The sequence below is a fragment of the Molothrus aeneus genome, chromosome 17, assembly GCF_037042795.1.
Source record: "Molothrus aeneus isolate 106 chromosome 17, BPBGC_Maene_1.0, whole genome shotgun sequence".
Classification (NCBI taxonomy): domain Eukaryota; kingdom Metazoa; phylum Chordata; class Aves; order Passeriformes; family Icteridae; genus Molothrus; species Molothrus aeneus.
In genome coordinates, this window is record NC_089662.1 from 10,158,838 (window position 1) to 10,186,280 (window position 27,443).

At 47.6% G+C, this 27,443-nt stretch overlaps 1 protein-coding gene across 1 annotated transcript; it reads right to left on the minus strand.

The window, feature by feature from the left end:
• Positions 1-831: 831 nt before the first annotated feature.
• On the minus strand, positions 832-27,443 carry SLCO4A1 (solute carrier organic anion transporter family member 4A1). The gene is made up of 12 exons (XM_066561512.1): positions 27,382-27,443; positions 15,280-16,274; positions 13,566-13,656; positions 12,553-12,674; positions 11,966-12,077; positions 7,551-7,705; positions 6,689-6,884; positions 5,984-6,149; positions 5,221-5,393; positions 4,767-4,831; positions 4,142-4,290; positions 832-3,349 (listed from the first exon to the last, which is right to left on the minus strand). Exons 2-12 carry the CDS (start codon positions 16,121-16,123, stop codon positions 3,200-3,202), a joined length of 2,223 nt encoding a protein of 740 aa, XP_066417609.1. The 5' UTR covers positions 16,124-16,274; positions 27,382-27,443; the 3' UTR covers positions 832-3,199.

The following is a 27,443-nucleotide window of genomic DNA, read 5'->3' on the forward strand; positions in this document are numbered from 1 at the left end:
TCGAAGGCACAAGTGGTTTTGATTCCATGCCAAGGTCCCTGAGCCCCTCACCAGGGTCTCAAGTCATCCAGGGCAGCCAGAGGAATGTGCTGGGTTCCAACACTTCCCCAGCAGCCACAAACCTCTTTCTGCCTCCAAAAGCAGCAATCCTCTGTCTCAGGAGGAGAGGGTAATCCAGCAGGAGACACCAACTCACAGGGCCTCGATGCCACCTGTAGCCCCACATTTCTCTTCACAGAGAAAAGCAAGGCACAATCCTTCCCAGGAATATTTCTGGGTTTCACATTCTCTGAACCTCAGAGAAAGGAAAAACGATTCTTATCATTTGCTGTGCCTGTGTTTGTGCCAAAGTAGAATGCAATATGGAGACTGTTTACCCACAGTGATGGGGTTTTGTTTCCTTGGCCTGTCAGGGCCAGCTGTGTGTGTGAGTCGGGACTGTTGGGTGACAGTCACGAAATTCTGTACAGTTGTGTGCAGTTGGGTGCAGGGTTGAGTGCTTGGCAGATTCAGGTTAGATGTAATGTAATATAGTATAGAATAATATAGCATAATAAAGTAATTATTAGCCTTCTGATAAGATGGAGTCAGATGCATCATTCTCTCTCCCCTCATTGGGGCTTCCCTGTGAATTTCAGAGTCACCTGGTGCCTGAGGCTCCTGTAGCCATGAGGGGCCTTATTAATGGTACAAATCAAGCACAAACCTGAGTTCCAACCTTCCTCCTTGGAGATGCCACGATGGCCCTGCAGCAAATGGCACCATGGATACATCCCTGCCAAGAACTGCAGCTGGGAAAGGGTGACAAGCGATGAAAAACACACACACAAGTACCTGTGAAAGAGTGGTTATATTTCTATGCTTTTATAGCAATATAATACTTCATATCAGATTGGGAAACATACTTCCAAATATTTTAAATTACCTGTACACCTAAACAGCCTGGTTATGGAACAGGAATGCCATGTTGCTGCTTACTAAAATCCTTGAATTGCCAGTCCCACAGCAACATAATAAATGCCCATAATTCCAGGAGCTTTAGTTTAGCTCTGGAAACAACACACTCAGATAAAGCTCATTTTATAAACACTAAAATTGCATTGCAATATCCATGTACATATATATATATATACACACCCATACATATATATATATATATATGAAGAAAAAACTTCTAACTTTCATAAATACATCATACATAAAATAAGCTCCCAAAATACATTCATGCATTTCCCCATCTAAGATCCCTGCTTGTAGCCAAGGTGTCTAAGCTGGGAAGGGCAAGGCCTGGAGACAGGCTCGTGCTTGCAGGTGGCTCCAAACCCAGGTGAAGGTGTTGGGGCAGGGCTGGGGTTAAATCCTGCATCAGTGGGTCTAATCCTGCCTCTCTAGAAAAACAGGGCTCTCCTGCACACTATGCCCCATCAAAGCTGCACCAGCTGCCCTTCCACAAGCAGCCAAAAGCCACCATCCATCTCACCCTTATCACTTTTAGTTTTTCCAGCAATTACTAGAGATAGAAACAGAATCATTGAATGGTTTGAGTTAAAGATCATTTTGTTTCGATCCCCTGCTGTGGGCAGAGACATCTTCAGCTAGACAGGTTTGTGCCAAACCCCACCCAAGCTGGCACTGAGCACTTCCAGGGATGGGGCAGGGGATGCACAGTGTGTCCCAGCACTCATCAGGGGCTGGGAAACAAGGGCTTTGGAGGCAGAGAGGTCACCCTATGGCTTTGGTGGAAGGAGATCTGTGAATGGAAGAAGCTGCTTTCCTCCACGGACCTGAATATCAACTCCACTCCCAGCAGCACCATCCCTGCCTGCAACAGGAACACTCTGAGAGTCAGTCCTCTGCTAATGAAGGAAGCAAATGCCTATCCTGTGTCCATCTGCGGAAGCATAAATATACAGAATATACAAAAACATCTACAAAGCAATTCTGAGTGGGAGCTGGCAGGAAGGAAGTGCAGTTGTGCAGCTCAGAGCTGCAGGTGCTGTCCTGCGACCACGCTGACACCAGGCAGGACTGCAGGGGCTCCCTGTGCCCCCTGGGCATGCACCTGCACCCTGTGGCTGTGCAAACACTGGCACACCCAGCACCAGCCTGGCCTCATCTGCACTCAGAGGTGAGCCAGACTCACACGTGCCCCAGTTCCACTTCTGCCCCTCAGAAAGGTCCTGATCCATATTGCAAAAGCACATTCAGAGGTCGTTCTGGGAACGCTGCCCTCTCTCCTTGCAAGAGTTACAAGCCAGCATTCCCCTTGCACAAGGCAAACCCATCCCTCAGGCTACTGGTCTAGAGACAAACTAAATTCACTCCAACCTTTCTGTTTACCCAAACCCACTGTCTTTACAGAACAACCCAAGATAAACATTGCATAGATCTGTATCTCATGTCCTCCCACACCCAGCAAACAGCCAGAAGTTCAAGTTTTGCACAGTATATTACAAAAGGGATCACTTTTAAACAACACAAATAAAAAAACCCAAGTGTCACCACGGTGTAAACCCTGCAATGAGTGAGGCAGTGAGTGTACAGTGCTTGGCAGCTCTGGGAATGGCTGCCTGTAGTGTACTGATGGGTTTGCTAATCAAATCTCCTCTCCCAGTAATAGGAACTTGCATAATGAGAGAAGCTGCTCCTGAACAGAGTGACTCTGTGTGCCATGGGAAGGAGGAGGACACTGCCAGGGCTGTCTGCTTTGCATGCAACAGTTCAAGGGCCAGCTGACCCCTTTGCAGTGCAGACTGCAGAACAGCAGTGCTCCTCCCCAGCTTGGAAGTCCCAACAGGAGTTTTGCTACAGTTGGCTTTACAATTGAGATATTCAATACAGTTGGCCCAGATCCTCTGGTGGTTTAAACCCCACATGCTCCATTGGAGTTACCAGTGATTACTTCCACAAGTGGAGAACGTGATCCTGGCTTGTCACAGACACAGAATAAAGCTATAGTAGCCCTTTCTTTAAATAAAATTAAATAACTGCACGTGGCACCAGCGCACAACTTCAAATGTGCTTCTGCTGTTAAGAAAATAGCAAAGCACACCAGTGGTTACTTAAATTATTTATCTTCAACTAAAAAAAGAATTAAAATTTAAAATATTACTGTTGATTTAAAAACCCCTTGGGAAACTGCATAATGTCTTCTCGTGGTATTTCTTAGTTTGAAAAAGTCTCTTGCATGTGGACAGCACTATATATCCTCTTCAGCTGGCAGTGAAGGCTTGTGCTCCTGGAGGTCACTGCTGCCATTTTCAGATGCATCCAAGCTGCCTGGAGGTGACTCTGGAGGTGGGGGTTTGTAGAGTAAACAGGCCACTATAAAGAAGGTTGTCCCGAGGACCTGCAACCATGGAGACACCCCGTTACTCTCTGCTCTCCCCTAAAACCAGGAGCCCACCCCACATCTGCAATGAGCTTTGCTGACCAAGCTTTGGGGAGATGATGTTGGCCAGCCTGGGAAACAAGAGCAGCACTCAGAGCCAGAGGGGGTAAAAATCTGAATTTAGCCAGCCCCATAGCAATGGGAATTTGGAAAAGTTCAGCCCCACACAGACACCTGGAGCACAGTGCTGCATGAGCCAACACTGCCTCAGCCTTTTGCTGGAAGGCTTTTGAAAACCCCTTTATCACAGCAGCTGCTAAACACTACTATCTAGGGCAAGTGCTTGTTTGGGAGCAGTTAAAATGATGGTTTTCTGCTAATAAATAAAGCCCACAGCTCTAAGCTCTCTTATTTTCTAGCAGTGACTGGGGAATGGTTATTTACAGCCTGCCCACAATGCCATCCCTCACTCTCACTAATACACTGCACTTGGATATTTTACTCCATTTCTAGCAAAAATCACTTTGTTTGCTGTTGGAAGAAAGTATTTCATATGGTGTAATAGAAGCTGTAATCCTGGAAAATAATGGGAATTTAACAGAATGATGGTGTCTGGAGCACCATTACCTGATGAGAAGCTAACAGGGCTTTTGCCTTCCCTGAGAAATTTCTTGTGTGAAAATTTAATTTTGTCTGGGGGTGGGCCAGATCAGGGCAACCCAATTTTGTAAAATTCTTTCCCAGAGCAAAATATTATGTCCTAAAAACCTGTCTGCTTTACCAGGGAGTGGAGATAAGCAGCAGCATCACCTTGTAGACCAGTCCAGCGACGAGGGTGTAGCGGCTCATGGCTGAGTTCTGGTAAACGTAGCAGGAGCCCTGCTCCCCACACTGGTCCTGCCACAGCAGGCAGGATTTATCAATCATGGAGCCAAAGGCAATGGGGCCAGGGATGCCTCCTGTGGGCAGAGAGAGGGAGCACCTTCAGTTTGGGCAGCACCTTGCAGAAAAGCACCAAGCTCTGCTGATACCATGATTAAGAGAACTCATCCTGCAGCATCCAGAGCTACCAGGTATCAAAAATTTGCTGGATTTAAAGATCTGAGAGTCCAGCAGGTCTTTTGGCCATCCTGACCTACACATTGCACAAGAGCCAAAAGACACTCACAGGAGCTTCAACACTTCTGCTCCTTCTCCTTAAAATTAGGGCACATTGGCAAGACATTGACCCTCCATTCAGTTTGCAAATCACATGCAAAGGGAATTAGGTTGTCCTGGAAGACAGCAAAAGAAAGAAAGCATCCTCCTTTTCAGCAGTGTGTGTCCTACTCTCTTCTTTTCCAACCCAGTGTGTTTTATTCCTGGGTGACAGCTTGGCACACACCTCCCAGAGCCACCAGACCTTTTTGGTGTGCAAATTCCCTCTGCTCCATACCTAAGGTTCGTACCACAATCCACTGGATCCCGAGTGCAAAGGACCTTTGTCTGTCAGAGACACACCTGGGGAGAAAAAGGGGTTTGTTTAAAAATGCTGCCAGGCTGCATCACCTCCCTGCTTCACAACTCCAGGTCCTCGAGTCCAGCCCATCTGGGACCTCCAACACACCTGGGACCTCCACCCCTCTGGAGATTTAGGATCACCCCAGTGCAGTGTCCCTCCAGCTCTGCTGTAAATGTGTGTATCCCATGTCACAGGACAAAGCTCCCAGTGCTGAAATTTCCTTTCCCAGCTAGACTGGGACAGGAACTAGTCCTGATGTCTCCAGGCTGCCACCAACTCAGTGGTTCCCATCACACCTTTCCCATGCTTGATCCAGCAGGATAAAGCAGAGAGGAGGATACTGAGGCTTCTTGCAGTGCTGGCAGAGGACGAGGCCATCCCTGCTTACCTCAGAGTGGCAGTCAGGGCAGGAATGCTGCTCAGGAAGGTGAAGAGGATGACCACAAACATGAAGCACAGGAGCAAGGGCTTTCTGGCACAGGAGGAGGTGCATTTCCCTGCCTCTGCTTTGCCAGAGCCAGGCAGGAGGGCTTTGTCAACACAGCTGCACTCTTGGTAGACCTGGGAAAAAAAGGCTGGTGGGGGCTCTGCTGAGGAGAGCGTGGTGACAGTCAAAGCTTTAAAAATAAGAAATTCAGGGAGGGCAGAAAGCAGCTGGTTAGACACCCAGAATGAAGTCGAAATCAAGCTGCATTTTTGACACACCTCTGTTTCCAAACAGGTCAATCAAGCAAGGGAAATTAACTCTGCCAGGCAGCTGAGTATCACCTCTACCCTCCCCAAGCCTTTGCCTGACTCCATGAGCAACATGCTGGAAGGATGAGGAGATGCATCACGTTCATTCAAGACTCAAAAGGAGCACTAGGAGAGAAATCAGGGGCTTACCAAGCTCCCTGCCTGCCTGGGTGATTTTCCATGGATTTCAGCACAGTTTGACCCAGAATGAGGCAAAGATGACTGGACACAAGAGAAGCAAAGCAGGGTGACCCCAGAGTACCTCCTGCCTTCATCTCACATGGTACCTGAGAGCATCCACCCTGCCCTGCCTGATTTTACACTGATTTGCAGCCAAGCTCAAACCCTTTTGAGCCAGCCAAATCACTCTGGAGATGTGCCACCACCCTGCTCATGCACGGTGCTTCCAGACCTACCTTCTTGCCATTCCTGAGGTTTACAGACACACTTTTGCAGCCAGCATGGCAGGGGGAGTAGTACATGATGCCATCAGTGCCACAGACAGGGCTGTAGGTGTCCTGCAGGCAGCCACACTGGGCATTGCAGGCTGCTGTCAGGTTGAGGTGCCCACCTGGCAAAGCACTGAGGGAAACACAGGAGCAGTCAGTGAGCAGCACTTCACAGGAGGAAATGGGGAGCGCAAGGGACAGTGGGAGTTGTGATGGATCCCCAGGTTTGGAAAGGCTTTCATCCCACCAAATTTTAACCATGTCCTGGAGCTGTCTCTCCCACAGTCACCAAGGTAGTTTAAGTGACCAGCTCTTAGGGTGACACTTCCATTCAGAGAGGAGGCTCCCACTTTTGGTCCAGTTTATCCCACTGGACAGAGATGGGGGCTGCTGCAAAGGCAGCTGAAGGGTGGAATATCTCCCACTCTGGTGCTGCTGATCTTCCCTCCCTCACTAACTAGGGAGCCTCTTCCATACACTCCATCTCACTGCAAAACTCAGGACATCTATTTGTGTCTCACCCTCTGCCTGTAGGACTGACCAGACACCAACTTCTACCCCCAACACATCCACACATCACTGCCACCAGCACTGTGTGTTTGAATTACCCTGTTCTGAGCAGAGCCCCTCAGGACAGACAGACAGACAGACAGACAGGGTGGCTGTTGTTACCTTCCATCGTACATCTGGGTTACTCCTGCCATGGGCATGTTAGGGCAGTGGATAAAAAAAATGAATATGGCCAGCAGACTTGACACTGTGCAAAGCAAACACAGCTTGATGATTCCTGAGCAGCGCAGTTTAAATTTATTCACGAGGAATCCTCCCAGGAATGTGCCTCCCCCTCCGGCTGGCACCACCAGATAACCTGAAAGAGAAGAGGAAAAAACCCACAAGTGAGTTTAGAAATGTCAGCAAGGAGTTTTCAGGTTTGAATACATTAATTGCAGTGTATTTTGCATATAAATGACTCCTTGCTTTCTGTGTGGCTTCTTGGTGGGAGTTCAGTGGATGTTGCTGTAGTGGGTGGTCCTGTGTAACAGCTCAGGTAATTTGGCATGAGCCTGTTAAGGCAGCTTTTCCTATCAAGAGATCTTAAAACTGGGTCTTTGAGGAGTGCTGATGCTTGTTGGACACCATTCCTTGGTCTATGTTACAGCACTTAGGTGAGGATCTCGCAGTTTTTGGATGCTGACAAAATATTCCCCCAAGCTCTGACATCCTTCCTCGCAGGAAATGTTTAGCCAATGTTTCCTGGTGATGCAATAGGAGGAATTACAATTATTTTGCCTTCCTCTAGAGGGTAACAGATGGCTACAGAAGTGACACATTTCCTCCTGATGTCAGTGGATGCAGCTCTGGAAATGCACTGGGTGTAGGTGTGCTGATAGGAAATGATCCCATCCAACAGCTGAAGGGGATAACCAGTCCCTAATTAAACCGCAAAGCATCTGTCTCCATTCTAAACGAGCTAAAAGTGCTCTTCTATTTGTTGGCAAAATGGGAAAACATTGCAAAAACATGCTTTCCTTACCAAAAAAGGTGGCAGCTTCAGAGGCACTTAAACTAAACTGAGACTCCAGGAATTTGGGTCCAAAGGTGGACATCCCAGCAATCAGCGTTGCTTCAGTTGCTCCTGCTAAGCAGAGGAAGATGAAGGTGGGGTTCTTCAGAAGTAGCAGCACTGACCTGGAAAGGACAAATATATTGGAATTGAATCACTGATTTCAGGCACATTTTGATTTCAGGTCTTCCAAGTCAGAAGGATCACATACAGCATCCCATTATCCTGCAACTCTTTGAAAGGAAAAACCCCAAAAGATAATTGGGGTTTGAAGGAGCTTTTCCAGTCAGTGACACAGTGTGTATGTGAGTGATGTAACTCACACTAAGGGCATCCACAACTTCTACATGGATGATTTCAGCAGGAATTTTCCAACATTTGGGGTCAGGCTGAGTACTTTGTTTCAATGGGGCAATACTGAGAGGACATTACTCCTCACCAAATCTTTATCATTTCAAGGCTTTATTAGTGCCTGTTGGCAGATATCTTGGGACTCCTGACTTAACCAAGAGCAAATCTGTGCTACATCCTCACATACACACGTTACTTGTGCACCCACACTCTCAGAACAATAACAACCTCTGATAACCAGAGATGTTTTGTAACTCAGGGGAAATACCAAGCAAGCCTTTCTATATGGAGGAAACACCTCCAAGACACCTGAAAAACAGAAAGCAATCTTTCTGCCACAATCTAAGCCCAGTTTTACTTGAAGCTTAACGTATAAATTGACTAATTCCATTTTACTTTGACCCACTGGGATTTAGGAGAGAGCCACAGATATGCCTGAGAAATTGCCATGTGTCATTTATATGCAGATCCAGCAACAATTCCATCCCTGAGATGCAGAAAGGCCCTCAGGCACAGGGAATGGTCTCAATTATCTCTCACTATCTCGGATATTGGACTAAGAGGACTGACATTGCTTCTCAGGGGATGTTTTGTAACCAGCTTCAAATTCTGCTCCATGACTTCCCCCTAGCCAGTGCCATGGGTTATCCCATTTCTGGGATGAGCACAAATCCTGCAAGAGCCATGCCATGGGATGCCCACAGAGAAGAAAGGAACAGTCACCACCTCTTGCTCTGGTGGAAATGTGAGATCAGAGAAAATCTGCCTTGGTACGAGCAAGGGGGAGACGTGCTGAGGCTCACAGTCACATTTATGCAACTTCACTCACATGGAGAATTTCATTACATCAAAAGAACAAAGAAGCTGAAAGACAGAAATGCCACACATTCCTACACTTTGATTACAGGGGGCTTTACACTGCCTAGCTCTTGGGATTAGTTTAATGTACTATTTTATTTTCCAGATTTTTTTGACTGTGCTTAATTTAGAAGCATAAAGCCTAATATTTTAGTGAGAAAATGCTTGTAGATCTTGTGGCTGAGGCAGAAAACAGACAGTGCCTTCACCTTTTTACAGAGAAGAGTAAAAGAGAGTGCTCCTTGGCACTAGTGTGACTTTGCACCCTCTGCCCAAAAGTTACAGGCTGGACTTGCAAGTAGGAAAATGCAAAGGAATTCTTTTCAGCACTAATAATAAGGATTTACTCACTTAATTTAATCTGTCTGAAGACAGAAGATGTAGTTGTGAGCAGCTATGGCACATAAAACCTTACCAAAGACAGCACAAACTTTTTTATTACATCAGCTTTAAACACACCCAGAAATCACCTAATTCTTGAATAGTCTTGGCAGTGCTCAGTTCTTGCAGCCAAAGGATTTCAGGAGGCCCAGCACTGCAGAGAAGAATCCCACCAGCTAAAAAAGCTGACCCTCCAAGGCTTTACTGATATGGGCACACACAGGAACTCTTTCTCACGTAATGGTTCCCTGAGTAGGTTGGGACCACCTGCATCATCATCAGAGCCTGCTCCTCTGAGCATGGCATGCTCAGAACACCCCAGAGAAATGGGTATTTCTCCAATTTTATAGCATTTGAATGGGGCTTTTCCAGCAAAAAATGACACCCACTGTCACCAGCACCAAGGGAACAGAGGGTACCACGTGCACCCCACAGGAACAGAAACCAACTTCTCTTTGTTCCATTTCATGGCTTTTTTAAGTCCCACCCTGCACCTAATCCAGCAGTGATCAGTGAAATACTCCTCATGCTGAAGATCAGGGCTTGCCAGGCCAGGCAGTGATCCTCACAAACTGCACCCTGCAGCTTGCAGGGACAAAGCCTCCTCTTGGTACAGCCCTACAGGCCCTCCCTTTGAGCCCCTCTGCTCTGACAGGAGGGGTTACTCCATGACAGCAATCATATGGAAGCAGAGAAAGGAAAATGCTGTTTCATCAGGCCTTTTCAACCCAAGAGTTAATACAGAAGTGTCTCCAGGGCAGAGGATTAGGCTGCATTCCTGTAAGCTCTTGGGCAGCACTGTGAATGCAGCAACTCATGAACCTCACTTAGAAAGGACCTGATGGCATGGAACAGTATTTTACTTCATCAGTATTTCTGCTTATCTTTGTGAGACTGTTACTGCCTGTACTGTGAGAAAATGTGTGGCACACAGTCCCTGACCCAACAAAAGGAACAGGGAGTGTGCTTTGGCCTCACCCTCCAGCCTGGTCCACGTGTCCCCAGGAGCTGCCTGCACAGATGGGATCTCCTCTTTAATGCAAGTTTCCAGAGCAGAAAGCCTTGAAGGCACTTCCCTTTCATTAATCAAAACCAGGGACCACAAAAGTCTGTTGGGTTCCTGCTTTCAAAGCACACTGAGGTCTGGACTGGTCAGAATTGCCTGATACAAATTCCCACCTTTGGGGATTTATTATTCAGAAACAAGGAGTGAAAGATGCTCCTGGAGGAGGATCGTCTCTGTTCCTGCTGTCAGACAGCACAAACTGTGGGAGCTTTGCTCCAGACAAGCAAGAAAAGCATCAAGCACTGAATTTCATCCCTCTCAGCTGCCCTGTTTGTGTTGGTTTTAGTCACAGACTTATCGTTATTTAAATGCAGGTTTTGAATTCAATTTCCGTGAGCAGAACAAGCCGTGACCTCGGAAAATGGCACCCAGTCAAGAATGCCATTTAATAACAGCACTGAAGTCTGTTCAGTGTAATATTCTTCATACAACTGCCTTAACCCCTGGTAAACTTCCTGCAAAGTCTCCAAGCATTTCAGATGGGTGTGAGTCGTGTTGACACAACACGGCTCGACTGGTGCTGAAAATTCCTGTTCTGAGCACCTGCTCTGCCTCCATCCTCCTCTGCCAGCACAGCAAAGACCACAGCTAATGCTCAGAAGTGATTGTTGGCAGCAGCCTGGGGTTTAGCAACATCTTTGCAGGGAGCAGCCATCACACATAGATAAAATCTCCTCCCTAAAAACAGTCCTGGGAGAAATAAAAAAAAAAAAAAAAAAAAGGAAAATCTCAATGGTGACAGATCCCCTTATTGACTGCAAGCTGCAAAAGGAATCAATATCCAGGTATGTCTTCAACATCCAGAGCCTCCATGCCAGCTAACCCCCTGCAATAAATAAAGCAGCACCTCTCCCTCTGCCCTCCATTTCAATACAACTCAACACAACAAAAAAAAATCATGAAATATTTCAAAAATCTGTAACAAAAATAGGTGGTTAAAAGATCACATTTTATTTTGGCTCCTGCTTTGTTCCCATCACAGAGCCAAGCAGCAGCTCAAGATTAAGCAAGTTGCTGTGTCACTGCCTTGCTGGAGAGATAAGAAGTAGTAATACACAAAAGGTGGCTGGAAGATATGAAGGCAAAAAAAAAAAAGGAAACCAAGAATAAAAGAGAAAAGGAACTGAAAGTTACAGTGTGGTATATTTTGTTCCCTGGCTTTGGAAGGGAGCTGTGAGAATCACAGGGCCTGTTTCATCTTGTTTCTCATTAAAAATGACAAAACAGGGATCTAACCCAAGTAAAAATAGAGGAAAGAAATAAAGCCTCGAGGGGCTGGGGAGGAGGAGCTGTTGGAAACACGCAACTGGGCCAGGTGAGGCCAGGCAGAAGCAGACAGGCAGAAATAATGCTGCTGGGGAGAGGGAGGGAGCTGGCAATGCCTGGGCATCTCCCATCACCCAAAGCTGGGCATCAAGCCACTCCCAGTGAAACTCAGTGTGTGGCACAGCACTGCAGGTGGACATGAGCTTCTGAAAACCCAAATGGAACCAGCCACGTGTCCCCTGCTCCCCCATGGGATCCCCAGCACCAGCTCTAGCTCAGCCTCTTTGCCAAGAGCTCCCAGACCTTGACAGGACCAGGCACTTGGACACCTCCTCTGCAAGAAAGTGACATTGCCTGAAGAAGGGCAATGAGCTGGCAGGGCTGATGGAAGCTCAGCTTGGGCTCATCACTCTCCCTCCCCTTTGCAGAGCTCCCTAACCTCTGTGTGGGGTGCTTTTCTCACCGAGGCAGATCTTTCACTGTTTTCCCAAAGTCTGGATCCAATGTTTTTTTGTGGCTGCCATCCTTCAGCTGATGAGCCTCTGACACCCTCATGACGATGTAGCGCTGGGACCCTACATGAAAAATGAGAGGCAAAGGGAACGAGGGGTGTGTCAGACACGGGGTGTGGGCGCTTCTGAAACCATGGATTTGCAGGGGGAAAATGCAATGTGACATCCTCCCTCCACCAACAGCTGCAAGGGACAAGCAGTAATGAGAGGCAAAGGGAAGGAGGAGTGTGTCAGACACAGGGTATGGATGCTTCTGAAACCATGGATTTGCAGGGGGAAAACTCAACGTGACATCCTCCCTCCACCAACAGCTGCAAGGGACAAGCAGTAACAGAGGCAGATGGGGCGAAATCCATTTAGCAATTCCAACTTAAACACAGGGAGCTGTTCCTTTGCTCCCATGTCCCCAGCTAGACACGTGCAGGAGGATGGATGGAAGCCCCAGGGTGAGCGGAGCACCGTGCAGTCCCAGCCCCAGACCCCGAGCCCAGGAAGGAGCACCGTGCAGTCCCAGCCCCAAAGCCCAGCCCCTGTGTACCTGGGAGGCGCTGGGGGTAGCCCAAGATGGGGATGGAGATGAGGAGGGAAGCAGCTCCAGCCCCCAGGAAGCCGATCCACCAGGCCCCCACCCACAGCGTGTTCTCGGGGGCCATGTCGGTCCTGCAGGAAGAGAAGCCAAAGGGACAAAGGGACAGAGGAGATGGTTGGGGACAGAGCAGGGCAGCCCCGCGGGCCTCTCCCTGAGGCTGGCAGGAGCCAAAGGGTCATGGGGGTGACAGCAAAGGACACTGAGTGATCTGATGGGGACGCCGTGTCCACCATCCCTCTAGCCTCAGCACAGCACAACACAAGCCCAGGAAATCACACTGTTTCATTCTCATTTAATCTCAGGTTTGCACATTCACCTCACTGCTTTCCAGCTGTGCTTTGAGGGTTGGCAAGATCCTTACTCCACCCCAGAAACATCCTTTGCAAAAAAACTGGTGGAAATAACTCATTTCTTCCCCTGCAAACCCATTCCCCCTTTTTAATCCCTTCATCTGGTCTAGTAAATGGTGTCACTGCCTAAGGCAGAGGGGTTGGAACTAGATGATCATTAAGGTCCCTTCCAACCCAAAGCATTCTGTGATTCTGTGATCTACCAAAGAGCCTGGAAGGAAAGAAGAATAAATCACAAATATCACAAAGCAAGGAGGGACTAAGCATCCTGGTGGGATGAGTGGGAGGGCGAGCAGCACTGCTGGGAGCACCACCTCATCAGGGAACTCATTCAAAAATTTCACCTGCTGCTCAAAGCCTCATTAGCACAGGCAGTGCAGCGTGAGGAAGGATTGAAGCTGACAGGTTTGTCAGCAATTTCCCCTCAGCAGCAGCGCTAATGCAAACCACCCTTCCAGCCTCCCTGCCTGCAGACACACCACCCAACAACCCAGGCACACTCCCACCCAGCCACCAGATCATTGCTCCAGATCATTGGTATTATTTTTTTCTACCCCAAAGGAAACACAGAGCAGAAAGGGAAAGGAACAAGATTTTTTTTTAACGACTTACTCTCTGCCAATTTCAGTATAAATATTTAGAAACATTCCTCCTACCAGATAACCCGCTGCAGGCCCAAGGATTGCAGCAGTGTAGAAAACAGCTGAAAGGGAAAACAAGTCGTGTTAGACAACGTCAGCCAGGGATCCCAGTGTGATTCCCTCCTGGATGCAGGATGCTCAGCCTCTGGCTGCCTCACACCCTTCCCACTAAACCACTAAGACACAAACCCAGATCGTTCCAACAAGTTTTCCTCTCATGCTTCTGTTCCAGGGAAGCTTTTGCATCCAACCTGGGAAGTTTTATAGTATGGGGCAGCTAAAATTGCTTCAGAATTAAACCATATTTAGCAGGGATGCAGCTGATCCCACTGCCACATCCTGACTGCCACAGCAATAAGCAGCAGGATTGTCTCCCCACTGACAACACAAAATGTCTACACTAAACACAGCAGCACTGGCACTTATTTCAGTTTGCTGTTTAAACCATGACACATGGAAAGATCAACTTGCTGATGATCTCCTTGTGATCTCCTTCCCACACTACAGCCTTCTGATGCAGCACGGGCAGACTGACACATTTGGAAATTGCTAAAAGATCACCCTTTGGCACTTTCACCAACAGGACTCTGAGTGTTTGGCAGCTGCTGAGTGACCAGTGATGCAGAGGAGTGAGCTGAGCCTCTTCTCTTGGCTGTGCTTTGCACCAGCAATAGCTGAGCAGCCCAGTTACCATCCCCGCTGTGCTAAGGCCTGAAGGGATCATGATCTAAAGATTTACATCAGATATAAATGATGGTGATAAAACACTGGCACAGGCGGTCCAAACAGGTGGCAGATATTCCATCCCTTGACAAGGTCAGAATGGAAGTGTCTCTAAGCTGAGTTGAAGGTGTCCCTTCTCATTGGACTAGGTGAACTTTAAAGGTCCTTCTGCCCAAATCATGCTGTGATTCTATGCCCCCTTGCAGGGATATGGGGTATGGCCTCATGGCTGTCTGCCAGTGATGCTAATGCCACATGGGCTGGCCCCATGCCAGGAGCAGGAGGCACTCCCCACCTACAGGGCACAAGCTGTGGGAGGAAAAACACCCAACTGAGCTCACAGTTTTCCTCCTAGTGAATAATCAAGAGAGCTGCCACATCCCTCTAAGCTCCACCTCACCCCTCAAGTGGAAGAAAAGGCTGAGCAGTGTCAGGAGAGGTGCTCCCAGTGTGGGCTGGGAGATGATTCTCAGGGTCTCTAGCTGGTCAGAGTGACCCTGAGATAAGTTAGAAAGTCTCTTTTCCCAGCCTGGTGGTCGAAGAAGGAGTCAGAACTCTTCATTTCTCATTCTCGAGGCTGTTTATTGTATCTAATCTATAAAATTCTTTCTCCTGACTTGCTGAGGTCCGTTCAGCAGGACAGTCAGAGGCACTCTGCCTGCCCCCGGGGCAGTGTTATCTTTTTATACTAAAAACTACGTGTACAATATTTACAATTACTTTCCAATACCTATCACCTATGTTAGACAGTGAGCTTGGCAATTATTTTTTCCAAGGGCTAAATCAAAGGCAGAGGGGTCTTGGGCTCTGTGCCAAGGTCTCCAAGCCCCCTGACGAGGGTCTCGAGCCCTCCAGGGCAGCCAGAGGAATTTCCTGGGTTCCCACAATGATGAAGGCCCATGACCTCTCCCTCCCAGCACCCTGCTGCTAAAGGGCTGGAGCTGCCCTTGAGCCCCACTCACCAATGTACACAGGGGAGTAGTTGGTCTTGACGTTTTCATCCAGGTAGGTGACGCCGAGTGTGTAGAGCGGCGTGGCTCCCATGCCGTGCAGGAACTGCCCCAGCATGAAGACAAACCTGTAGCCAGAGAGGCTGGAGGCGGCCTGGGAGCAGGGCAGGCTCTGGTTCCCCCCGCAGACGCCCACCTGGGCCGCCGAGCGCGCCTCGTAGGGGCCCGTGGTGAAGTGTGGCAGGGCGAAGAGCAGGGAGCCCAGGCCCATGAGCAGCACCCCCCAGCCCAGCCAGCGGGGCTTGTGGCCATTGCCCCCGAAGTAGCTGACGAAGGTGAGGCAGACACAGGCCGCGATGTCGTAGGAGCTGGCGATCAGCCCGCTCTGGTAACTGCGCAGGTCGAAGCGGCGCTCGATGGAGGTGATGACGGTGTTGATGAAGCCGTTCACCGTCATGCCCTGCAGGAAGGAGGCCACGCAGAGGAAGAACAAGACCCCTTTGGATGTGTTGCAGGGCTGCAGGCAGCCGGGGGTGAAGGCCCCCCAGCCGCAGGCCAGTTCCTCCCCTTCGGCAGACACGTATTTGATCCCTTCTTCGAGCGGCGTCTGGTCCTGTGCCGGGCTGGGTGCGCAGAGGGGCTCGGCAGAGGAGCCCGAGGGGCTGGGAGCCCCTGAGGGGCTGGGGGCCCCCGAGGAGGCCAGGCCATTGCTCAGGGGGGTGCTGCGGCCATCGCCCTCCCTCGCTGCGCCCAACGGCCGGCCGGCCTCGCCGCCGTGAGGGGATGGGCGGGAGAAGTCGAGGGGCTGAGCGAAACAAAAGCCATTTTCTCTGGTGGAGTTCTGGGGCATTGCCATGAACGGGAATGCAGAGTCCAGTGGCACTGAGGTGGGCTGGTGGCCAGGGTGGCTCTGTGGGGCAGCAGCGACCGGCCTGTCCAGGAGATGCAATTTTCAGCACTTACTTCAGTAGGGAGATGGTGAAAATCTGAGCCAAGACCATTCTGATCTGTGCAAAGAGAATTTTTACATGCCTTTATACAAAACCATGCTCAAACCCCTCAAATATTCTTTTTCTTTTCCTTTTTTTTTCTTTTTTTAAGAAGTACAAGCATTTCACTGTGCAGTTCACCTGGTCACATGCCTTCCACCATGGGATGTGCTGGTACCTCAGGTGTCAGGGCATCACTAACATTACAGAAAAGAACAAAACATTCAAGAGCCTTAAAAGAAAAGCACCTCTAAGGCAGTGTCCCCACCGACTGAAGCCCCTTATCCCTCCTCTGATAAAGATCTGCATCTCCCTTCTTCCCCCTGCAGAGAACAGCCCACACAGCTACAAGTTTCCCACTGCTAGAAGTCCTTTGGTCTCTCTTTCACACTCTGCCAATAACAGTTTATAATTATCCTGAAAAGTTTCCACAGTCAGATTGATTTTATTCCAAGCCCTCAGATCTGTTTACAACTATTCAGTAAAATCCTTTCTATAACTAATTAGACTACATGCCATTTCAGAGCAGGCTGGAGGGCAGAGGCAGCTGACTCTAACCTGATTACCAATGCAGACTGCCTTCTTTCACCCTGTTCCTGTGCATTGCATCACCTGATCCTGCCAGCAACCAAGAGTATTTTTCCTTAAATGCCTTGGCTGAACTATAAATGATGAAAATAATAAGGTTCTGCCTTGAATACTGGTCTTAAATATGCAACAAATGCTAAGCGAGAACTGTTTAATTAGAGAGCATCCTCAAAGCATCCTGTATTTCTCAATAATTTTGCCAATATCTGTTTGAGAGGTTCCCACAAAAATGCTCCCCCTAAGATGACAGCCTCATCAGCACGGAAGAGGGAAAAAGGGCATTTTTTTTTTCCCTGATAAAATGAACTATGTTCAGATGGCTGTAACCTGGGAATATTGCAGCCTTTGGTGGTGAAGACTTTAATACTTATCTGCGTGTTGCTGTAAAAAAATGATTGACATTTGCTAAATAGATGTGCTTCTCTGTACCAGCAGATCTCAGGAGGACTTGGCAGAAAGTGATGCTCAGAGCACCACCAAGGTTCTGCTCCTACCCCAGAAGGGCAGAGGACAGCCCACACGTGCCACCAAATCTTAAACATTCACATCAGGAGTGCTACAACACGTCTGGTCAAAGTATTGGGCCTCATAAACAAATGAGGTCCAACTTTCACTTGCAAATAACTTTATCTCAATTACCCTGTCTGGGGAGCAGTGTTCATGGACTATTTCCTATTTCAAGCTCCAGATTCCAGCAGAGATTTGATGACAGAGCAGGGCAGGTGAGCCTGGTGGGCAGGAGGGCATCACTTTGCAGGTCCACGCTGGACTCCTCCAGGTAACTCCTACCTTAGTTGGCTGAGTACAGCCAGGTAACTTTGATCCGTAAAGTGTAAATGCAAAAACTGACTGCAGGGGTTGAAATTTTGCTGCAGAGACAGACTGTTGTAATGTGCTGGCACAAAAAAATGATGCCTTGCTGCAAGGCTCTATTTTTTCCACTTTTTTTTGCCTCTCCAGTGTTCTTATGACTCTTACAGCTCTAAATCTGTTTCTCATCTTTGGATGCAATATTGGAAGCAATAAATAAGCCTGCTTTAGCACTCTGTTAAAGTCAGGAGTGATTATTAGGTGCTGAATCAGGCTCTAAGGGGCGGAATGGTTCATACTCATGTAAATCAAACGCCTCCTTGCACAGCAGCCAGGGCTGCAGCTGCACCCTCCTCCTATCAAACTTGTATCAGACTCATGTCTGATGTTACACTTGACTGCACTTGTAAAGAAGGTTTCTTGGCTGGGGATTGATTTTGCTCTCACTGATTACAGCAGACAGAAGAAGCACATCTCTGTTATTACCTGATACGCAAGCAGGAGCCCTGAGCTCCCCAACTGGCCCAGCTTCACCCTGGAGGAAAAACTCCTTTAAACACTGGGATCTCTCCTTTGATACCTCATGAATTTATATTGATATTTTGGTATTTCATGAGTCAGAAAAGAGATTACAGCTCTTCATCAAAGGTTTTCTTTCCTTGGTGGCAGCAGTCTGGGCCACCAGACCCAGGTGACCACATCATCCCCTCTTCAACTCCTGCCACTGTTAACAGCAAACAGGGTGAAACATTTTCAAGAAAGCAGCCAGCCTTTCCACCCAGAAGCCTTCTCAGCCCCAACATCCCCTCCTGTACAATCCCAGTGGACCTGGGCTAATGACTCGTGCCCAGGTGCCGTGGGCAGGGAGCCCACTCCCGCTCTGTGTGCCCCCCAAGCTGCTTGGCACCTCTTGAAGTATTTATAAACTGGCTGTGACACCTTCACTGTGGGTATCAGCTTTCACAGGAGCCATATGCCACTTTAGAGGACAAAATATAATCTTCAGGGGAAAAAAATCCAAGCAACTTCATGCACTTCCTAATCATTCATATTCTTCTGAGCCATCCATTTATTGCCTCCCATTCATCTCTGTTTTTAATGACTCAGCGGGTGATTTCTTGCTTACACTGAATCAGTCCCAATGCTATTATCTCTCTGCCATAGATTTCCTCATTTTGCTGCAGGATTTCTACTTTTTTTTTCCACTGTACAGCTGGTTCCAGAGTGCCAACATTATCGAGTCAACATAGCAGAAGTAGCAAGGCAATGAAAGCATTTGATTTGTATTTCCTGATGAAATCTGTAAAGACTTCCCCCCCCATAATATTTAGCATTAAATCAATAGTAAAACTACAAGCTTTTCATCAGGTGATCATTTAAAAAGTCACAGGACCAATTAAAAACATTTTGTATTTCTGCCAAGGACCGCGATGAGATTAATGTTGCAAATTAACTCATAACTGACATGCAAAATAATCCCATTTGCTGAAACATGCCCAATAATAGTTAATCTTCCCTTCCACATTATGTTTTTTTGACTTTTATATGGTATTATTGTGGCAAATAATATCTATACATAACTTCTGCTTTCCACAGCTGAGCACAGTTTATGAGTAGACTTAGCATTTTTTTCAATTCTATTGCATACATGGAGATATTTCCTAATGAACAGGGGTAAGGGATTAAAAATGATCAGGAAGTGTACTGCAAACAGGAGAGCAGCAGCCCCGGCAATGCTTGGTGGCTGTGATGGGTCTCCTCTATTTTTATTTTCCTCGATGTGTGAGTGAGCCTGGAATTACTGATCAAGTACTTAGAATCTGGTCCATATCCAAGTACCATATCCAAGTCCATATCCAAGTCCATATCCAAGTACCAAGCTCATATTACTGCAGCAAAGGATAAATTCATCTGGGTTTGTCCATTTAACTTCTCTTGGTAACACAGTGAATTTTCCTCGGAGAGTTTGGCTTCAGAGGATTAGCAGCACTCCTTCTGTCATGGCTGATAAACACCATATGGATCAAGTGTAATCCACTGGCTGCTTTAGGAGTGGGGAAGCCTCCCAGAAGTGAGATAAATCCATGTCCCAGTCCCGTGAACAGGGCTTGTCCTTAGGCCACTGGCTCAGTGCAAGGGAGATAAAAGCAAGAATGGGATGAGTGAGCTGTTCTGAGTAACACTGAACTGGTTTCCTGGCAGCTGAAGAACTTCACCCAGCTCACACCAAGTGTAAACCTTACATTTTTAGCCCAGTTTTTCAAAGCATCCCTTTGGATCAGCAATACAGAGGATGCTGCTATTGTGGGATTGGCACGAGGACTGGACTGGAGCCTTTGATAAGCAATTCCTGTGGGAACAGCGTGGTCCTGCACACATGGAAAAGTTTCAGGAATGAGAAACACACCCGGAGAGCAGCCAGCTGACCATGAGCTGAATGCTGCGCTCACCATAAGTGCTGCAGGGACAAAGGGAGGATGAGGGAGGAACTTCCTAGGAATGGGGGCAATAGGAATATCCTGACCCACCCCTCATGTCAGAGACCTGCTTTCACATGATTAGCCCCACTGGAGACTGAAACATGGAAGAGAGCAGCAAACACTGGCTTCGAGTTATCACACGAGCAAGGACATATTTATAATTACATAAATTCCAAATAGTAGAGTTTAGCACTCACAAACCCTTTGTATGTTTTCCAAGTGCTTTCCATTCACCGGGAAATTATTGCAATATACGCAAGGAATCAGGAAGGTAGCTTGGATAATTTTCAATTAGCTGCTTGAAAATGCTTTGAAGATACATCTAGCCAGATTTTCTGAATCTATTTACTTGTTCCAGCTTATCTGTGCAAATACAATTGGCTGCAGCTGCCTCAGACCATCTTTAGAAACTTGCAGTGCCAACGTACAGAGCAGATCTAACCCGGACACTGCTTTTTGCCATAGCACAGATTAACCAGACAAAAGGGTCTTTTATGCTATAATTCCTAACTTCCCCCTCCCTAATGCCACTCTTGCTTTAATGTCTTTTTCCTACCCAAACATTTGGCCAGTGCTGGGAAGGTTTTCACGCTGGCACAGCACTGTGCCTTCCATCACTGTCACTGCCTATGGAGCTGGATGTCTCCAGATACACCACCAGCATTTTCCCAACCCCTAGCCCTGCATGGTGTTCTTTTCCATCATTTGGATTCTTACAACCCAATAAAGAATGTTCTATATTCAGCAGTCTTTCTGCATGAGCTGCTGGTCAGCTCTTCCCAAGGATTACCAGTTAAGTTCCTACAGCTGTCCCTTCTCTGTTTCCAAGCAGAAGATGCAGACTCAGGCAAATCCTTTATGATGTAAGAAATTAAACGAAATTAGCAAAACCCAAATAAAGAACATGAAACACGTGATTCTCTGGTGCTTCTAAAGATAGATGCACTAAAATGCAAAAAATGCAACATCCTGTGTTACACAACTCAGGGATGTTGAGAATAGATGTATTTCAATAATAGATGTATTTCAAATAATAGATGTATTTCAAATAATAGATGTATTTCAATATTATTGAGATTCAATAATCTCATTTTGACATTTACCATGGTTTACAGGCACTTACAATTTTTTATACTTACGGTTTGATCAATATGAAGGTAGAAACAAAAAAGAAAACCAGATGGAATGTTACCATGAAGCTACCTTTTTCTTGAGACACAATTGCCTTCCAGCCCCTCTTCTCTACAGGGACTTTCTGGGGAAATCATGTACCACAAGGTCATTTTGCTCTACCAGCCAAGGACAGACTTTAGCTTGAGCTTTCTATGACAAGTTCTCCAGCTCAGCCCTGTGCTGGTGGGCTGGATGCCCACACATTCAAGTCCAACCTGACAACACAGAGCTCAGTGGAGTACATTAGGAGAGCTAAAATCATCACAGAAAAAGAAACTTGCTGTTCATCAGCATCTCCTGTAACACTCACCACAGGACAACATGAAATGGGCAGGTGGAAACACAGAGCCTGGTGAGAGTAGGAGAGACACACACCAAGGATTCAGCTGATGGAAGGGCATTTCCCCACACACCCCCTTGTTTTTTATAGATCAGCAAGTTACAGCTTCCCCAAACAGCCCTGGGAGCCTGAGCTCACCGGTGCACACCGCTTAGCCTGGATCTTGTTTAACATCCAGTGATGCTCCCTAATCCTCTTAGGTATTAGTCTTGAGATTCCTGCCAAGCAGGGGAACAGCAGAGCCTCCCAGACAGCACTTAAATGAACTCACTGCTTGAAATGTGCAATGCTTCAAAATGCAGTAGAACTCCAGCTGTTCTGCTTTGGTTAACCTCAGATTAGCACCTTGGAGGTCACTGCGGCGTGCAAAAATGCAAAGTTAAATCACCTCCATTTCTGTGCCTCAGGTGACTCCCTGGGAAGCAATTCTGCTCTAGGACTGCAATTTTTTGTCTCATAATGACTTGTTTAAAGCTAAGTACCTAATCTGAGTTAGACATTCCTATTGTGTCTCTGTTGCCAACTGCAAGGAGATCATCTCATTCAGCTTACCCACAGCCCTCAAATCACAGAACTGTAGAATGATTTGGCTTGGAAGGGAGCTCAGAGACCATCCAGCTTCTGCCCGTGAGCAGGGACACCTTCCACTGTCCCAGGCTGCTCCAAGCCCCATCCAACCTGGCCTTGGACACTTCCAGGGATCCAGGGGCAGCCACAGCTTCTCTGAGCACCCTGTGCCAGGGCCTCACCACCCTCACAGGGAAGAATTCCTTCCTAATATCTAACCTAAAACTACTTTCTTTCAGTTTGAAGCTACTCCCACTTGTCTATCACTCCATGGCCCTGTAAAAATTCCTTCTCCAGCTTCCTCTAGGCACTAGAAGGGGCTCTAAAGCCTCCCCAGAGCCATACCTTCTCCAGGCTGAACAACCCCAGCTGTCAGAGCCTGTATTCCCAACAGAAGTGTTCCACCCTCAGTCCTCTCCCTGTCTCCACAAGGATTATTTTGCGTTGCTAAATCACCCAGCAAATTATTGCAGATATGATCTGGAGAAAGAACAGGTACACAATCATATTGCTGTTGGATTAGCTGAGGATATTACTCCCAGCTTATCCTGGCCTCATGTTGGCTACCACAACAGAAACAATATTTGATCTAGCACAAAGCCAGATGGTGCAAAATTAACCCATTCATCACAAATCTGATATGGCACAGGGAATTTGGTCCAGCATTGGCACAGGCTCACATGGCTGTAAGACTTCTGACATGGCATGATACCATGTCAGAAGTATCCAAGTACTTGATACCAAGTACCCCCCACCCATCTCCTAAAGATGACCTAAACAGGCATCACACTTCATTTTATTTCATACTTTTAGATAAACAGAATGTCATCATGCAGATAATTTGCATTTGCTCATGCAATACTCTAGATCTTGACAGGCTGTGGTATATTGGGGGATTTCTCTGAAGAGGGCAGATCCCTATTTGTGTCATTAAGAGGAAATGATGAACACTTTCAAAGGGATGACTTGTCTTCATTCTCTGACTCAAAATCCCACAACCAAGAATTAGAGCAGCTATGAAATGAAGGGCAGGAACTCAGGGCCAAAGGGGAGAGCTTGGGGCAGAGCACAAGATCAGCACAGTGGCAGCGTGCAGGGCAGCTGGACACTGCCACCAAGGATGGGTGGGAAGAAGCCAACCTGGCATGCTCAGATCCATTCCAATGGCAGCTCTTTGTACTGCAAGCTCCAACAGAGGGTGCAGCAACATCTCATGCAGAAACCACTGAACATCTCAAGCATGATGCCCACAAAGCACAAGGGGTTGTAAATGGGCAGGTGCATCCTGGCTGTGCTGTCCGTGGCTGCTGGCTTCTCCCATGGCTGGATGCCTCTAAGTAAATAAATAAAAATCCCCTCTGATCAGAAGAGGTGAGACTCCATCAACTCCTTTGAGAGGTGGAAAAATGCTAAGCCATATCCTTCAGCATTAAGAGAGCTCCAGCTCAGTATGAAACAGCAATTCCACACACACACATCAACATCCACACCAAGGGACAGAGATAGAGATGTTCAGAGGTGAGGGCACACACCCTGCAAGCACCACAGGCCCTGCAGGCGGCCACATCCTTCATCTGAGATTCTGGCTGAGATTCTGTTTTCTACTGGGCTTTTAAAGCAAAAGAATATTGAATTAAAATTTCAAATCTGATTTATTTGGAATATGGCAAGCTAAAAAGATTTATGCAGTTTTTCAAGGAGAGGCTAGGAGAGAAAAAAAGTCTAAAAGAGCTCAAGACTTTCAGATATTTTGGGGACGATTTATTTCTGTGTCATGGATTGCTACCATTTACCAAAACTCTAAAATCTAAATGTTTTTTTTTCCTCTCTTAAGCCCATCCCAAAAAATAAACCCCTATCACAGAGGATATCCAAAGTACTTGAACTGACAAATATGAAGCTATAAAAATGACAAAAAGTACTTTTTCATGGATTTTTTGTTCAGCCAGAATATTACAAAATCAAAGTATTTTTTAGGGAAAAAAAGTGTTTGATCCTGCTTTCTCAACATAGAAATGACTCCCTAGCTCCTTCAAATCGTCAGCCACAGTAAAACAAAGCTTGTCAGCATTTCTTTTTTCTTCTTGAAGAACCAAGCCAAGCTCTGGGAGTTCCAGTGACTGAAGATTATTGATGCCATACAGCAATATGCCATTAGCAATAGCAATTAAATTCAGTTTTATTATAACTCTACAGATGTCAGTGAAGTAGCACAAGTGAATAAAAGGGACTTCACTGCTCCAGGAATTTCAAGAGCTGCTGTAAAGGCTCAGCACTTTGCTGAAGGAGGTGAACTAGGATAAACAGAGTTTTTCCCAGTGCTAACGTATGCCCACTGCTCAAGCTCATTTACAATCTACAGGTGGAATTGACACTATTTCTGGCAGCAGCAACATTGCAGAACCCCAGGTTCAGGGGGTTCTGCCTGAAGAGAGATTTAAGGTTAGAACAACACTGCTCTGCTAATAATAAACACTTCACTGCCTCATCACACGCTCTCCTCTGTACTCAAGAGAGCTCTGACATAAAATCTACTAAAGTTAGTGGCCCTCTCTGAGCACTTGTCTACAATCACTTAGCTCATCCACTGAAGTGGGGTGGTTTTGTGTGGGATTCACAGAGCAGATGAAGTCTCTGGCTCTGTGGGAGCGTTTTCCCTGGAGCGTGTGTGCAGGAACTCTTTGTTCTCCAGTCCCGCTGTCCAGCGGCTCGCACGCCACCGGGTCACTCGGGGCCAAGATGGAACAAAACTAATCCTGTGGTGGGGAGCTCTAGGAATAAATCAGGGTTGAAAACGAAAGGAGAGTGGCTGCAGGAGAGGAAATCCCACAGGCACACAGGGCTGGAATAGCTGGGCACAGGTGCAGGGAGAGACATGCTGCCACTGACTGTGGACAAAGCCCCTGATCCTGCCTGGGGCCTGCTCTGGGCTGCTCCAGCTCCCAAATTCTGCTCCTCTGCACAAGGATAAGCCCATCACCAGACCAGGACAATGCAGTTTTTACCTGTGCTGGGGAAGCACAGCACCCTTTAGGGTGGCCAGAGAAACCCAGGCCAATGCAGTTCATTACACCAAGAGCCTGTGCATGGTTGATAACTCTTACTGTTGCCTTAACATAGTGACCTCAATTCATTAAGCACAAAATCCAAAGGGGGAACCTTTCCCCTGAAATCATACCCAGCACCTCATTAACCCACCAGGAAAAAGCAGCCAACTCTGTTCCATGGGGGCAGAGTCTTGCAAAACTTTTCCACCATTCACTGTGATTATGCAAGATACAAATGTCCCAGGCTATGAATAATCAACTTACAGGCAACACCTCAAGGAACACATGAGGAAGACAAAAAATCCAAATGGTAAAGCAGAATGTATGGTGACCTGCATATGAGCACCTTCATCCGTGCAAAGTCAGGATTCTGGGCTTGGCACACCCAATTAAAATAAAGAAAAGCAAAACAAGTGCTCAGTGATGCTTTTTGGGGTGGACTGAGCAAAATGAGCAGCATAAAACAGAGCAATGATTCCCTGCTACTGCAGGGTGTAAAGCCCCAAATGGGAGGGCAGGATCCTCCCCAGCACGTTCTGTGCTGCAAAGTCACACACACACACAAAAAAAGATTAAAACTGCCTGGAGGAGTTTGCAGTCATGAGGCACCGAGCAGCTGGATGCTGATCTCCCTAAGCCGGTGGGTATTTCTTTTGTTTGTGGCTGATCCCATCTTCCCCCGTGCCTGCAAATCTCTAATCTCTGTAAAGACTTCCAGCGAGCGCTTGCTCAGGTAGTTCCTGGTTTCACTGGCCAAGAATATCCAACCCAAGCAGGAATCGCTGCTTCCCAGCCTCATCCCTCATCCCAGGGTCACACTTCGTGTTCCTGCCACTGTCACCGAGCAGGTTTGCCCCATGGGCAGGAGAAGTGAAGGGACTGTCAGAGGAGTGGCCACTTCCCAGGGCTCCAGGTGGCATTTGTGACACCTGAGCACCTCATCACTCACCGCAGGGCTGTGATGGAGTCCTGGCAGGGCAGGTGGCTCTGATCTGTTCCCCCCAGCCCGCCCAGGGCACAGAGCTGCTGCTTCAGTTTCCGACCACTTTTGGCAGTTTGCAAGTCAGACCTCTTTGCATATAAATAGCGACATTTTTTTTTCCTTTTCATTATTTGACTAACCCGTTCCCCCCCCAGCTTCATCCTTTCTCACGTTTACAAGAACTCTGACACACTTTTCTGAAGATCTCCTTTGTGATTATTTCTGCCTCAAATGCTATTTTAATGTCTGTTTTTACAATCAAGTGGCACTACAGAAAGTAGGAGCCCAGAAATATATATATATATATATATATGTAAAAAGAGGTGCCAGGTGCCAGGCAGGGATAACTTCAGGCTTGTAGCGTGTTGCCTGGTAAAATCAAACAGACTATAAAATGGTAATAAAATATTAATGCAACAAACTCATGTGATTAAGGTCCACTTCTGCTGAGAGCTTTTAAGGCTCTCAGAGCTAAAAAACATGGTTTTATTACAGCAGCTTTTGATTTGTATATTCTGAACAAATGGGTAATAAAAGTAATACAGGGCAAGTAACTAAAGTGCTCTGATTCCACCCAGCATCCTGCCTGCTACTAACTTCAGTTCTGCTCCTGTGAAACTGATTTATTTATCATTAACGTAACATTTTTTTCTTGTAAGGATCCTGCCATGCCACTTTACTACCTTTACCCACTTCTAAAGGAAATTAGCATCTTTCAAATTTTCTGTAGCAAGACACGGTCACGCTACAAGGAAAACCCCAAACCGCAGTGATTCAGTCTGAACACAGCTCGAGGCAGCCACCCAGCCTTGCAGCATCCTCTCAGACCATGGCAAAGCGGAAAACCTCAATGACTGGGGCCATTTCAGTCACTCTCCCCTCGTGACATCCACCGGGCTGTTCCCAGCAACCAAAAGCCCCCGGAGCGGGGCTGAGCCCCGGCTGAGCCCCCCGTGAGCTCCGCATCCCCATCCCCATCCCCGCGCCCTCGGGGCTCCCCCGCAGCCGCGTGGGCTCCGCCCGGCAGGTCCTGCCCAGGCTGGGGAGGCTCTCCCGGGCATGCCCCGGTCCCGCATCTCTCCCCGCACCCCGTGCCCGCTGCAGTGCCCACTGCGATGCCCGCTGCGATGCCCGGTACCTGCCGCTGCCGCCGCCGCCGCTGCCCGCGCTCCGCCGCCTCCGCTCGGCGCTGAGCGCGGG

What these genes read in the sequence shown, in the direction of transcription:
- SLCO4A1 (XM_066561512.1), bottom strand. Translation starts at nt 16,123, where the DNA reads ATGGCAATGCCCCAGAACTCCACCAGAGAAAATGGCTTTTGTTTCGCT. An exon ending in GCCCTGACTGCCACTCTGAG is followed by an intron (nt 4,832 to 5,220) that starts GTAAGCAGGGAT and finishes TTTTCTCCCCAG; the next exon opens with GTGTGTCTCTGACAGACAAA. An exon ending in TCGCTGGACTGGTCTACAAG is followed by an intron (nt 3,350 to 4,141) that starts GTGATGCTGCTG and finishes CCATGGTTGCAG; the next exon opens with GTCCTCGGGACAACCTTCTT.